This window comes from Eptesicus fuscus, chromosome 4, assembly GCF_027574615.1.
Source record: "Eptesicus fuscus isolate TK198812 chromosome 4, DD_ASM_mEF_20220401, whole genome shotgun sequence".
Lineage (NCBI taxonomy): Eukaryota > Metazoa > Chordata > Mammalia > Chiroptera > Vespertilionidae > Eptesicus > Eptesicus fuscus.
Window position 1 is genome coordinate 26,671,614 of NC_072476.1, and position 14,968 is coordinate 26,686,581.

At 46.9% G+C, this 14,968-nt stretch overlaps 1 protein-coding gene across 3 annotated transcripts in view; it reads right to left on the reverse strand.

Moving 5' to 3' along the window:
- Positions 1-416: 416 nt before the first annotated feature.
- Positions 417-14,968, reverse strand: part of GALNT17 (polypeptide N-acetylgalactosaminyltransferase 17) — a 410,474-nt gene continuing 395,922 nt past the window's right edge. For all 3 annotated transcript variants that reach the window (XM_008141499.3, XM_054714818.1, XM_054714817.1), the window contains 2 exons: positions 2,578-2,745; positions 417-2,010 (listed from right to left, as the gene is read on the reverse strand). In XM_008141499.3, the coding sequence (XP_008139721.2) occupies positions 1,882-2,010; positions 2,578-2,745 (297 nt within the window). In that variant the 3' untranslated portion in view covers positions 417-1,881. The remainder of the gene's footprint in view (positions 2,011-2,577; positions 2,746-14,968) is intronic.

The following is a 14,968-nucleotide window of genomic DNA, read 5'->3' on the forward strand; positions in this document are numbered from 1 at the left end:
GAAGGCCCGGCGGCTCTTCAGATTTCCCTCTTCCATGAACAGAAGGGCAGATGCTCCCACCAGGACTCGGTCTCCAGAGGTGGGACTTGACGCCTGGCAGCAGGAGGGGACTAATCTGGATGGCCAAGCCAGGTCACCCCCAACCCTCCTCTTCCTTAGAGGTTCCTGCACCAGCCTGACCCTCCTAATCTGGCAGGGGGTTAGTAAGCCACTTCCGGCGGCCAGCTTGTCCTGCTTTGGGTTCGAGGCGAAGGCCAGAGCAAGGGCAGGCTGGATTTGTCTCAGCTCCAGGCTGTGAGGGTTTTTGCCTGCAATAAGATCAAACCCCCAAACCAAAGGAGCCCTCCACCATATCCCAGGAACTCCCCGAACTCCAGGCTCTGGAGAAATCAAGAAGCAAACAAGGCTGCTTTGGGAAGTGCTCACATGTATTTATTTCACAAGGGGGCAGATGGGGGGGGCTGATCACCAACAAGATGCCACCAAATGAGACATATGAACCCTAAACTGGACAACTACTGGGTTTGGTTCTGGGCAGGGCTTGGCCTTCGGGGACAGCATGAGGGAGAGGAATGGGAACTGGCAGAAGGACAGCCTTCTGTCTGGGCACCACACGGGCAAGGCTGAGCCACATCCTTCTGGCCAGATGTGTGGCCACCCCCACCCCCAAGCTTCTCAGCAGCCTTGTCCTGACCCAGGTGAGCGATGAAGCGCAAGCCCAAAGCCATACTTCTACGTCTGCTCTACCACACACTCACACACACCCAGACGCACATGCCACGTGGCGTCACACATGCACACACGCACATGCAGCTGCACACGCCCTGCCACGCGCACCACACAGGCACACATACTCATACGCATGCACACACGTCCATATATTAACTCTGATTTATAAGTGCACCCTAACCAGAGGGCAATCGAAAAAAAATTATTACTCTTCAGAGAGGAATCGACAGCCTTCTCCCCCGTCAGCCAGTAGAGCATGGGCTGAAATGAGATGAGCACAGAGCAGACCCCAGGGTCCTGGCCCCCTTTGCTGTGCTGGCTCCAGTCCGGAAGCTCCAGTCCCCTCACTGTTCCCCCTACAGCAGCCTCTGAGTCAGGGCTCCCTGTTCCCCGGGCAGGCGAAGCGGCACTGGCCTGGCTCCAGCCTGGGTCCCTCACAGCTTAGCCTACTCTGTGTGCTCAGCCAATTCCTGTCTCAGCTCTCCAGACGCAGGCAAAAGAGCTGGCCCAGGAACACAGGAGCCTAGTCAATGCGCAGGCGGCCATGGAAGTGTCAGCTCCAGGCCATCCAGGGGTGGGACCAGAAAAATCCGGAGCTGTGGCCCCAGTGCCACCTAATGGACAGGTTTGGGCTGGAGGCTGCCTTGGTTGTGAATGGACATCTGGGCAGAGGCAACCTCAGGGGAAACTGAGTCTCAGGGCCTCATTGTCTCCTCTGAGCAGGGAGAGCTAGGATGTGGCTAAGCTCCTCCCCCACTTTATTGAGGGCTGGGGTGGAATTCGAAGCTGCTGCTGTAAGAGATGAGAAAGAGGAGAGGCCCTGCCAGTCCAGTCCTGATAGCGGGTGGGAAGGTGACGACGGAGATGTGGGTGTTTCAGTCCTTGGTGCCAGGTTCACATCTGGGCTGCAGAAGACACAGCGCCTGGGTTCCCAGAGAAGGGTGGGGGTGGGGCGCTTTCCCAGGGTGCAGGAGCTGAGTGCCTGAGGTGGACACAGCGTCTTCATCTGGGCCCCTCCAGGCTGCCCTGGAGAAGCCCGAGTGCCCATGAGCACCTGCTGGCTCCCAGCTGTCTCTCCACCAGCGTATCTGGTCCATAGCACGGGCGGACCCTGCCCCGGGGGCCAGTCTCCGGGTCCCCAACTCCTCCCCACTACTTGATGGAATTCTTAATCGTCCACCTCTGTCCCGTGCAGCTGCGAAGGATGAGGTCAATGCCAGCCAGGCCACGGTTTTCCACCTCCAGGCAACGCCCGGTGCCCTTATTCATAATGGCTCCATTCTGGGTAAAAAGAGGCGAGGGAGGGAAGAAGGGAGGAAGAGAGGAAAAGAGAGAAAGAGAGAGAGACTTAACCACCTTAGTGCCCAGCACATGGCCTCTCATGGGAACAATCCTTGTACAGGGGAGTGATCACTGGGGCCTCCTCTGGAAATCGTCAAGTCAGACAACAAATAAGCTTCATCAAGTCTGAGTGGCTGAAGCAGGTGATGAGGATCAATGGGAAATGGTGTCAGAATGATGAATTTCCAGGGATATTCGAGGTCTGATTTTCTTAACCTTACTGGCTATAGGTACTTAGCTGATTTCAGGAAAATGATCCCCCACACACTCCTCCCAAGATGTAGCAGAGCCAACCAAGCCTATCGCTGCTGCAGGGATCCGGAAGGCTGTCTTCCACGAAATCCCCCCACTCCTTCCCCCCAAATATACTCTGGGTCCAGGCACCTGGCCCTGGGCTGGGAGACCTTCGCTGCACCGTGCTGGATACCCGTGGGGAAGCCGGATTGCCCTGTGATGCACAGCATCCTCACCTGCTCTGGGTGCCAGCCCTGTCCATGGAGCACTCACCTGGATGAAGTTCCACCTCTTGTACAGGCTGCTCTTGACCTTGTCGCAGTCAAGCAGCTGGGGCAACCGACTCTTGGAGTTGTCTACCAGGCAGCGGGTGTCGGGGAGGAGCGTGGTGGTCCCCAGCGCTCCCAAGTGCAGAAAGCCTTCCTTGGTGTAGCGGGCCAGCTGGGAAGAGAGAGCAGAGTGGCAGGGGAGGAGGGTCAGGGGGGTAGGGGTGAAACCATGAAGGAAAACAGGGCTGAGGTCTGTAGGTCTCACCCAAGCCTCTGTTCACGCTGCAGCCCTGGCCACCGTCTCAGGCCTGTCACACACCCACATCCCCAACTCACAGGGGAGCCCTGGCCAGGAAGCCCTCTGGTTTGCTAAGCCAGGATACTAATTCCCCTCATCCACTCTCTGATTTTTTCCTAAGCATGTCCTCGTCAATGTTCCTGGAGTCCAGCCTTCTGTCCAGCAACACAGGGAGCAGGAATAAGTAAGTGAAGGAGCAAGATAGCTGATCTCTAAAGCTTGGCTCTGCTTCCGGCTGGCTGGGCCGCCTTGAATAATTCACTTAACCTCTCTGAGCCTCCATTTCCTCCTCCTTTGTAATTGGGGATTAATGAAATCTACCCTGCTGCAAAGGACCCAAAGATGCTGTGCACGCAAGAAGAAACAGACATTATTAAAAAGCATTCAACCTCATAGGCTCTTAAATAAATAAAGTAGCAATGAGATACCACATTTTAAAAAAGAACTTACTCCTATTTTGTCAAGGTTAGCATAAGATAGGCTGGCAGGAGGGTAAATTACTACAACTTTGCAAAAAGGGGATTTAAAAATATACACTTTGTGCTTTTAAAATGTTCTCCTTTGACTCAATAAATCCACTTTTAGAAATATATCCCAGGGAAATAATCAAAACCCTGAACAAAAGTGTATGTATAGGGTGTTTACTGCAACATTATTTATAACATCCTAAATGTGCAACAGCACAGTCCTGGAATTGCTTTCTGCTCCATGTAATGCAAGGAGTGCTGGGTGATTGTGGGAAATTTCAAAAATAGCCACATCCTTCACTCTTCCTCCTGTACACCCTTGGAAATGTGACTCTGCAGCAGTTTCTTTCATATCGGTGACTTGCTTTGGCCAACAGAATGAAGAAGATGTGAGGATGTGCCTATTCCTGAATTAGACCTTGCATACTTCCACTCTCCTGAAACCTTGCTGCCCCCACTGTAGTAAGCTCAGGCTGGACTGCCAGAGGATGAGAGACAACCACCAGCCAAGGGGATGAGGTCATCAGAGGTCAGGTAGTCCTCAGCCAACCGGATAGCTGATAGGAGACTCATGAATGAATCCTGTCAAGATCAGCTGAGCCTGGTCCAAATCACAGAATCATCCAGCTGGCCTATGCACTCATGAGAAATAATAAATGTAGATTGCTTCATTCCACTAAGTGTGGGATAGTTGTTATGCAGCAATAGATAACTGATATAGAGATGGTGTTGCCTGACAACCATTCCCCTAGCAGGGTTCCACTCTCCTGCCTGTCCACATTGTTTAAAACTGTATTTCAACTTTTGAAGAAGTGGATTCACTTGCCATTCACATTCCTTCAGGGGCTGTGTCCAATTCATTTCATTCATTGTTAGGAGGGCAATCACAGACCAAGCACTCAAAAATGTGTTTGTGAATAAGCACATTGTAAATCTAGTAAACATCCTCATTAAAAAAAACAAACAAATGAAGCCCCATATACATTTAAACTCTACAAGCATGTTTTGAAGACTCCTCTGTGTGCCCAGCCTGGGACAGCCTTCTGGGTATATAAGGATAGGCTGTGTTCCCACTGAGATGGTTCCAGTGTAGGCTGGTGAGGGCAATGAGAGAGACTAGCATGATCCTCCTGTTTGTTCTTACAGTCTTAAGAGGTTACAAGAGTAGGGAGTGATGACTATTGATATACAGGTTCCTAAAAAAATAAAAAAGTAAAATGACCAGCTTGCAGGTAGCAAAGGCATACTCTGCATCATTTCTAAGATCGTATACGAGGGTAAATAATGGAATTGTCGAACCAAGATGGCGGCATAAGGTATACATCTGTATGTGCTGCCTCTCACAACCACACCAAAACTACAACTAAAAAAATTTTACTACCATGGGAAAGCTGGCTGAGTAGAAGTTCTACAACTAGAAGGAAAGATAAAAGAGCATTGAGACCAGGTAGGATGATGTGCACTGGCACGGAAAAGCAGAGGTACGGAGGCACGTGCGGAGAGGGCTGGTGACTGGGTGTGCTGTTTTTTTCAATCTGAAAGGAGACACAAGATCCCGACTGCTCTGAACTCCAGTTTCTGGTGAGACTCTGGGGACCCAGACTCCTATGGGGAAAAGTGGGACTGTCTGCCATTGGGTCAGAAAGTGAGGGTGGCTTTCTTGCAGAGGTGCGTGCAGGAATCATTGTTTACTGCACTGGGGCGTGGGACACGGGGACGCGGAAAAGTGGAGATGCAGAGAGGGCTGACTGGCAGCCATCGCTGTTTGCCACGTCCTAGTGATTTCCTGAGACCCCGCCCCGCCCAATTTACAAACCCACCCAAACTGTGTGCAGCGGCTTTGCATATGAATGGCTTGCCCTATCACAGCTTAATCTAACAAACTGCAGCTGGGTCAGCTCCAAAACTTCCAAACCCCAAGCAAAGAGGAGAAATCTGCAGATCTTGCTGTGGCTCCTGCTGGGTGGCCTCAGACAGTAGCTGACCTGCACATCCTTGGAGACCCAGGAGCCAGTGTACCTAGTGGTCAGTGTGAGACGACACCAGATTTCAACTCCTCACATCCATAAGTGACACACTCAAGAGGCAGACTCAGTGAGCACCAAAGCCCCACTGAAGCAAGTCCTGCTCCATAAGGGTGTCTCCAGCACAGCAGTTCTTCCATTATAGACACAGCGGGTCCTCACAGCCAATTGTCCTGGAGGTCAATTCCTCCCAGGGTACCAACAGCAATCAAGGCTTAACTACAACAAGACTGTGCACTCAGCCCACAAAGGGGTGCACTAAGAGTGTCCACTTCAGGTGATTGGGGAGGCTGAGCCACTGGGCCCTAGAGGTCACCTACCACACAAAGCCACTCCATCAACACAGGGAAGCAGCCAAAATGCGGAGACAAAGAAACATGTCACGAATGACAGAAATGGAGGAAAGCAAACGACTGGATATAGAGTTTAAAACCACAGTTATAAGTTTACTCAAGAATCTTCTAGAAACCTCCAAGGAACTTAGTTAGATCTTTAAGGATCTTAATGAGAATGCCAAAAAAATGGAAAAGGACCAATCAGAAATTAAGCATACACTTTCTGAAATAAAGAATAATATACAGAAATTCAACAGTAAACCAAAAGACCCCAAGAATCAAACCAAAGATTTGAAATGTGAGAAAGCAAAAAACACCCAACCAGAAAAACAAAAAGAATCCAAAAATATGAAGATAGTGTAAGGAGCCTCTGGGACAATTTCAAGCGTACCAACATCCGAATTATGGGGGTGCCAGAAGAAGAGAGAGAGCAAAATACTGAAAACCTATTAGAAGAAATAATGACAAAAAACTTTCCCTACCTGGTGAAAGAAATAGACTTACAAGTCCAGGAAGTCAGAAAACCCCAAACAAGAGGAATCCAAAGAGGACCACACCAAGACACATCACAATTAAAATGCCAAGGGCAAAAGACAAAGAGAGAATCTTGAAAGCAGCAAGAGAAAAACAGTTAGTTACCTACAAGGGAATACCCATATGACTGTCAGCTGATTTCTCAACAGAAACTATGCAGGCCAGAAGGGAGTGGCAAGAAATATTCAAAGTGATGAACAGCAAGAACCTACAACCAAGATTACTCTACCCAGCAAAGCTATCATTTGGAATTGAAGGTCAGATAAAGAGCTTTACAGACAAGAAAAAGCTAAAGGAGTTCATCACCACCAAACTAGGATTACATGAAATGCTGAAGGGTATTCTTTAAGAAGAGGAAGAAGAAGAAAAAGGTAAAGATAAAAATTATGAACAACAAAATGACAACAAATACATATCTATCAACAAGTGAATCTAAAAATCAAGTGAATAAAAAATCTGATGAACAGAATAAACTGGTGAATAGAACAGAATCAGGGGCATAGAAAGGGAGTGTCCTGAAAATTCTCAGGGGGAAGGGGGTGTGAGGGGTGCGGGAAGAGATTGGACAAAAATCTTACACCTATGGATGAGGACAGTGGCGGGGGCGTAAAGGCATGGGGTGTGTGTATGTGGGAGGATCAGGTGGAGGGGAGCTATGGGGGAAAGAAAGAGGAACATATGTAATAATCTGAACAATAAAGATTTATTTTAAAAAATAATGGAATTGTCACAAAACCCTGTGAAATAGGTGCTACTACTCACCCATTTTAAAGATGGGAAAACCAAGGCATGAAGACATCTGGTCACCTGTGGCCCTGGTCTCTGTTGGGTCCCTAGAGATCCTATGATTGGTTGCCCTGGCCCAGCAGCCCCTCCCAGAGGACCCTCTCCTCCCCCCAAGAGCCTGGGCGTTTCTGGCCAGGGATGGAGCAAGAAAGCAGCTCTGCCCAGGGACATGAGTGCCTCTTCTCAGAGGATAAGATTCTCCTCGGGCGGCTCTAAGCTCCTGATAGAAGCTGCTCAGAAACCCTCTGCTCTGATCCCCAAAGGGAAGCCTGCCTGTTCCCCCAAAAACAAGTGGCAGAGAGTTTATTGAGTGCCCTTGAGAGAGATGCAGTTAACATGTGATTTAAACTCAAATTAATTCCAAATCATAGTAATTGTTAGAGGCAAAATGATAAGAAAATCAGGAACTCTCCTCACCCCTCCTTAAACAATGTCTCTGAATATATTTAAATTCACCAAATGCAAAGTGATGAATGACAACAAGCTGCCTTTATGTTCAGGGGAAAGATATACACAGCTGCTTATTGAAATTATGAATCAATCTATTATCCAGCAGGCAAATGAGTAGCGCTAAGAACATTAATTAACTAAACGTATCTGTGACTCAGATGTTTAAAGAGTGACACTAAATGCTCCTGGGAGTTAGGGCATGAAACAAGGAGACCCAGGCTGCTAGGACCTGAAAGGCCACACACCAGCCCCAAGCCCTGCAGGCAGCAGGGTGGGCAGGGGGCTGAAGAGGCCTGTAGGGTTTCTGTCCTGGGGGAAGGCTGGTTCTCATACCGGAAGTACCAGGCTGTGTGTATAGGCTCTGTTGATCCCACCAATGGGCCAGGATCAGGGGAAGGATGCTGTGGTCTGAATGGACCATGGGGCTTAACAAGGCAGGAGGATGGTAAGCACTGAGACCTGACATCCCTCTCCCCTTTCCCTCCACTCCTGGATTGAGAGTCTGCCTAGTCCACTGCCCCCCACTTCCCACCCCTAAGCTCCCTCCTTAAACACTTCTGCTCCCTGTCCTCTGTAAGTCCAACAGGCTCTCCATCTTTAGGGCCTTGCTCCAGTGTCTCCCTGCCTGGAAATGCTTTTTATTGGCCTTCCTCTAGGACTTTCTGGCTTCAGAATTCCCAGACCTCAATGCAGGTCTCTCCATCCCACAATGTCTTTCTTCTCTAAAGCATTCTGTCATCTCACGTCAAGTCTTTGACACAACACAGATCCATACGCTGGCTACTCGGGGTCCCTTGCATTTTCATATGAATTTTAGGATCAGCATTTCCATTTCTGCAAGCAAGGCCGTTGAATTTTGATGGTGATTGGACTGAACCTACAGATTAGCTCAGAACTGCCATCTTCACAATGGTGGGTCTTGAACACAGGAGACCCTTTTATTTAGGTCTTTCATTCCTTTCAACTGTGTTTGGTTGTTTTTAGTGTACAAGTCTTATACTGCTTTGGTTACATGTATTCCTAAGTATTTTCTCTTTTTTGATGCTATTGTAATGGTACTGGGGTCTTCACTTTCTTTTCAGATGTTCATTGCCACCAGCGTATGCAGTGCTGTCTTCTGTGAACCACAGGCCGCCATCTGGTACCTCCTGGTCACCCAGAACTGCGGGCTTGGAAGGTCCCCTTAGTTCCTGCCTCCACAGACCAGGGCCAAGTGCCGGCTGCCCGCACCCACTGCAGACCCATTCCTATTCCACTGTGTCTGGGCCTCACCCCCGCTCTCTCAGCTTTTCCTTCACCTCTTGTGACTCTCTGACAGCCAATACACCTCTCACCCCTTCAGGGTCTAGATTTTAAAAATGTGTCCCTCCTCCTCCATCCCTAGCCTGGTGTCCTGGGCCTTCACGGCCCTCAGGGGATCTCGTCCCCCACTTTGTTTGGAAGTTATGGCTCCTACCTCTCAAAACCTGACTTGCTTCACATTTCCTCACTTCCCTCTCCTCACTCTGCAGGCACCTTAAGTCATTATTTCTCCTGTCTCTTTCTTTTTTTCCAAGCTACAAACATAACCAAATCTTTATGCCCCTCCAAATCCTCTCCAGTCACAGCTCTTATTACCTCCTAATTTTGTCCTTGGAGTTCCTCTCTCTAATTCCTCAGTGCCTTGCAATTTGGCTTCTACAACCACTACTCATGGCAATTGTCAACAAGATCCCTTAATTATCAACTTCAATTGCTTTTTCTTAGCCTTTATATTAGGCACCGAATGTCGGACAGATGCTGTGCTGGGTGCAGGTGATACACGTCTTCTCTCTACACCCATTCTCTTGGAGAGCTTGCCCTTCTTAGGGCTGTCATAGCATCTATATGGTAACTTTTTCTGATGGTGCCAACTTTCTATCTCCAAACCAAACTTTCCCCTCAGTTCCAGATTTGTATATCTAACTCCCCACTTGACATACTACTTGGATGTCTAATAGCCATTTCAATTTACATGACCCAAACCAAATTCCTCCTTGCCTTGTCCCTTCCCCCTCACACGCATCCAACATCTATCTGTTCCATCTTGGTAACAACAACTCCATCCTTCCCGTTGTTTAGGCCGAACACTTTGTCTTCACCCTTTATTTGCCTCTTTCTATGACACACCACATTCAATCCGTTAGCAAAGCATATACAGGTTTCACCTCCATTACGACCTCCCTGTTCCAAGCCACCTTGATCTCTCAAGTAGATTAGTACAATGGTCTCCTAAAGTGTCTCCCAGCTCCCACCCTTGCCTCCCTTGGTCATTTTCAATATAGTATTCAGAATGATTGCTTTTAAAATATCGTATCCTTTAGAATTATATTACGTTAAATTGGAGTTAGGCCATGCCTTTCCTCTGCTCAACATCCTCGCAGGCGTCCTCAAACTACGGCCCGCGGGCCACATGCGGGTGTTTTTGCCGTTTTGTTTTTTTACTTCAAAATAAGATATGTGCAGTGTGCATAGGAATTTGTTCATAGTTTTTTTAAAACTATAGTCTGGCCCTCCAACGGTCTGAGGGACAGTGAACTGGCCCCCTGTTTAAAAAGTTTGAGGACCCCTGCTCCAGGGGTTTCCCATCTCACTCAGAATAAAAGTCCCAAATCCTTACTATGGACCACAAGGCCAACATAATAATAGCTCCCCGAGCTCAACTCCCACCATTCTGCCCCTTGCTCACTCTGTTCCAGCCACACCAGCCTCCTCGTTGGTCTGTTAATAGGACACCTTTGCTCCTCTCAAAGCCTTTGCACTTATTGCCCCTTCTCTCTTGAATGCTCTTCTCCCAGACACATGAAAGGGTCACTCCCTCACCTCTCCCAAGTTTCTGCCAAATGCCATCTTCTCGGTGCTTGTTTCTCTTGACCATCTTATTTACAACTTCACTTACACCACTTACTCCTTATCCCTCCCTTGCGTTATTTCCCCCCAAGAACATATTATCTTCTAATAGACTATATTTATTTTCCTTATTCATAGAGTTTGTCATCTGACTCCCTCCACTAGAATGTGAAAGGCATGAGGCAGAAGTTTTGTTTGTAGTTTTTGTTGTTGCTGTTCACAACCCAGGAGGTGCTCGATAAATTCTTATGGACATCATGAATGAACGGCACAGGACCTGCCGTCAAGGAGCTCACCCTTTACTCAGGTAGGCCGGGAAGTAAAGAGGCAAGGATGACCTTATGTGAAATAATGCTATGAAATATACTAAACGTCTTTTTAGAACCAGAACAGGAGGGCCCCAGTCCAGAAGAGGGAGGGCAGAGTAGTCTTCCCAGAGGAGGGAGCATTTAGGACAACAAGATGAGTAGGAGAAGGCAGACCAGACCAGACAAAGGCAAGAGAATGTTCAAAGGCCTGAAGACTGGTGGGAACGATGGAGTGTAACAGCTGTGACAGGGCAGATGTAGAAAGGGGTGGGCACAGTGCAGAGGAGATTGCACCTGTAGGGACACATCATGCCCAGGGGTTGGGGCTTTATCACGAGGAGCCATCTGAATGGTAGGAGGGCCACACTGGCTGCTGAGGGGAGAATGAACTGTGGTGGGGCCTGATGACAGTCCAGGGGCCGATGAAGGACTGAACAAAAGTGGTGACACTGAAGGAGGAGAGAACATGACAGATTTGAGAGGTGCATCCAAGTTAAGAATGACTCTATCTTCCTGGTAAGATTCATCATCATGAAATGACACACTTCATCTTTAATCATTCTTTGTGTGTGGAAGGCTACTTTGTTTGATATTAATGTAGTCACCCCAGCTTTCTGCTCTTTAGAATTGCCTGCCATTCCATTTTCCATCTTTTCACTTTCAAAGTTTCTTTCTCTTTGTATTCTAAATGTGCCTCTTGAAGATGGAATACTCCTGTAATTTAAAAAATGTAAGGTGACAATCTCTGTCTCTTAACCAGAAAGATTAGTTCATGTGCTTTTACTGTGATTAATGATATATTTAGACTTATTTCTACTATCTTTCTTTGTACTTTCTGTGTGTCCAACCTTTTTGGTTTCCTTTTTCTCCTTTATTTGCCTTTGTTTGTGTTTTTGGGTTATTTGTTGAAATGGTATCATATTTCATTGTTTCCCTCTACAAATTTGGAAATTATATGTCATTTCTATTTTTTATTGTTCACTCTTGAAATGTAGCCATTAACAACTTAGTAAAATGTAAAGTTATTCAATATCTTAACATCTACTTCCAATCAATAAAATTGAAGGACATTAGCATATGAAATCTGATCATCTCTAACTGTTCAGTCTTTAAGATATATTTCCACAGAGGAACAAATAGACACCATTCTTATTATTTTATGTAAGAAATATTTGTTTAGATCTACTTATATGTTTATGAATTTCTTTATTTGGAGTTAATTCTTGCTTCAAGACATTCTTCTGGGCTCATCTTCCTTCTTGAAGTACATTCCTTAGAAGTTCCTTTGGTGATTGTCTGTCATGGTAAATCCACTCAGATTTTGTTGATGTGAAAATGTCTTGGGGTGATTTGTTACTCAGCAAAAACTAATGGATACAAAGCTTTTGTGCACCTAAAAAAGTTGTTAGGTTGGATTTGTTGTAGATGATCTAGAATCTAGTTATACAGTACTGGGGAGACTCTTCAAAGTGTCTAACCTGCTCTATTGTTGAGAGCTATCTCATCATCTGTCTATATACTCACATACAAAATTATGGCCAAGCCACTCTCTATGGAATTTGTCATTCCAGTATGATGCTCACTGTTGCCAAAGTAATCCTGAAGCATGTGCTGCTGAGGGGCCAATGGGTGAAGCTTTCTCCTCTGAGTTGGTGACTGCCTGGAACTTGCTGACTCATTCTTCCAGTTAGGGTCAACAGACCACTGGCTCCCATAACCCTGATCTCTCCCAGGCTCTAGGTTTGTAAACTTGAATCACCTTTACTGTCTCCCTCTGCCTCATCAATAATGTTAAAAGACTTACAATTTCTGCCTCCGTAGGTCTCTTTTACATATTTCTTCCTAATAGCCTGACCTGGTGGCTCCTGACCTGCTGCAGTAGCTTTGTAACTGGTCTGCCTACCTCCAGACCTTCCCAGTTCCCATCTGTCCTAATCCTGCAGGTTCAAATCATAGCATCCCTTGACTCAGCCTTCATTGCTCCCACTGCCCACTGGTTTAAGAGTAAAATTTTTACCATGACAATTGCACTACAGGGCTGCAGTTTACGTTTTCAAGCTTAACTCTTAGATTCCTGGCTTAGCCTGACAGATGACAAGATTTCTCAAAAACAGCCAGTAGTCTTCCCTATCTGGAAGATATCCCCACCCTACCCCAACCATTTCCACTGGTCCACAAAGCCCCCACCCAGATGTGATCTCTTCAACTTACACAATTGTGTATTTTATGAATGTGTCTTTCCTTGCTACAGGTTTTCATTGTGGTTGTTTTAGGACATCAGTATCCTACCCTTTTTTATACAGCATAAGGACCAAGAAAATTATCTTGGAAAAAGCAAATGTTGTATAAATGTCTTTTGAATTGAATGGGATTATTCTACGTTTGGCCGCTGGGGCCGGGAGGAGAAATGAACGTCATTATCCACAACACTAAGGCATTAGGGAGAAAACCTCTGAGCTCAAATACAGTTAATTCTCATTTAGGCGAGAAAAAAAACACACCAATTTTTCTATTTGAGATGATCTAAGAGGCACACACAAGTATTAACCCAGATTTAACAGCCTTGAGGGAAAACTAAAGCATTCAGGTTATGGCCAGATAAACAAGAACCAGCCAAATAATTGTGGAATGACTCTGGAACACAGAAAATCCATCGGAATGTCAATAAAAGCCTGGCTTGCAATTGCTTTCATATTAAGGGTCTTTCTCATCACTTTAAAACCAGGCCTAGTCAGTGTAGAAAACCATGCCTAAAGGAGGAATGTAGTTCACCCAGCTTCTACTCAGCAGGCAGAGACGTGGTTCCATTGATTCAAGCCTGCTTTGGGATGGATTTCTTTGTTGCTTGACTGAATGGTTTCTTGTAACTACACGTGTGCATGTATATTCTCAAAAACAGCCTTTCTCCACCACTGTCCGGGGCATGCCAGATTCCAAACTGAATACAGAAAAAATGTCTCCATCGTGCATCTCAGAGTGGTAGAGTGGTGTCTGCCTGGGAATGGGGGGGTGGTGGTTAGAGAAAAGGGGCAGGAGCAATCTTTGTTGTGTGAGTGGGGCAGCGGCGGGGGGGAGGGGGAGGAAGGGACGGGGGGATGGGAATGTTTTGTGTTTTGACTGGGAAGGCAGTTCCCAGATGTATATACCTAACAAAATGCATCAAACTTATATTTCAAATAGATGCACTTTATTGCAGTTACCTTATAAATCAATAAGGTTAATTAAAATATATATCTGGGAGCTTAGAGGACACGTTAGAGAACCAGCTGTTTTTTGTTTTTGTTTTTGTTTTTGTTTTTGCAGAGAGCCAACCTAGAGGTGGGATGGTCCCAAGGGCCTCCCTCCTCAGTCTTCTCCCTTCTGTCACTCATCACTCATCATGCTGGATTAAAGCATGGTGGTTCCAGAAAATGCACGTGCTACTTAGAATGAATGGGGAGACATATTTGTGCCACAAAATCTTGGGTCAGTTTTCCTGCAGAGACAGGAGCAGGAGGGGGTGGATCAGGGTGAGTGCCAATGGCGGTGGGAGGGAGCAGGGTCTGGCCCACATAAGTTTATGGAGAGGGTGGGGACTTCTTGGAGAGGGGTCTTAAATGTGAGGAAGAGAGAGGAAGGAAAAGGGAGAGAGAGAGAGATAGAGAAGAGAGAGAGAGAAACATCAATGATGAGAGAGAATCAAGGATCAGGTGCCTCCTCATGCCCCCTACTGGGGATCCAGCCTGTAATCCTGGGTATGTGTCCTGACCGGGAATCAAACCATGACCTCCTGGTTCATAGGTCAACGCTCAACCACTGAGCCATGTCGGCTGGGCAAGACTCTATTTTCAATAAACAAATGCACTTCTTTCTGACCTCTGTGTGTGAAATAGAAGGTAAGGTTGCATTCCAGGTACAGTGTGAAAGTGCTGCAAATACTTTGCTCCCTATTACACTATCTTAGTTAAAACTGCCTCACTTTCCCATTTTGCCAGCTGAAGCAGCATCCTGGGTTTTGTGCTGCATCATCAAAGGGGCAGAATATGATGTGGCTCAGGACTTGGACTCTGAAGCAGCTTGTGAAATCCAAGCTCTGCCACTTGATGGCATTATGACCCTGGGCCAGTTACACTAGCCCTAAGGGACTTGTTTCCTCATCTTCGAAATGGGGCTGATTATCGGATTTGCCCCACAGGGTAGTTATGGAATTTAATGAATGAGTGAGAAGAGGGCGTGGCACATAGTAAGCCCTGTATATGTGCTATTCTTATTTCCCTGACCTTGTACTCCAGTGGAGGACAGGCCTCGCTTCCGCCTCACTGCAGACTTCTGCTCTTCCCTACTGG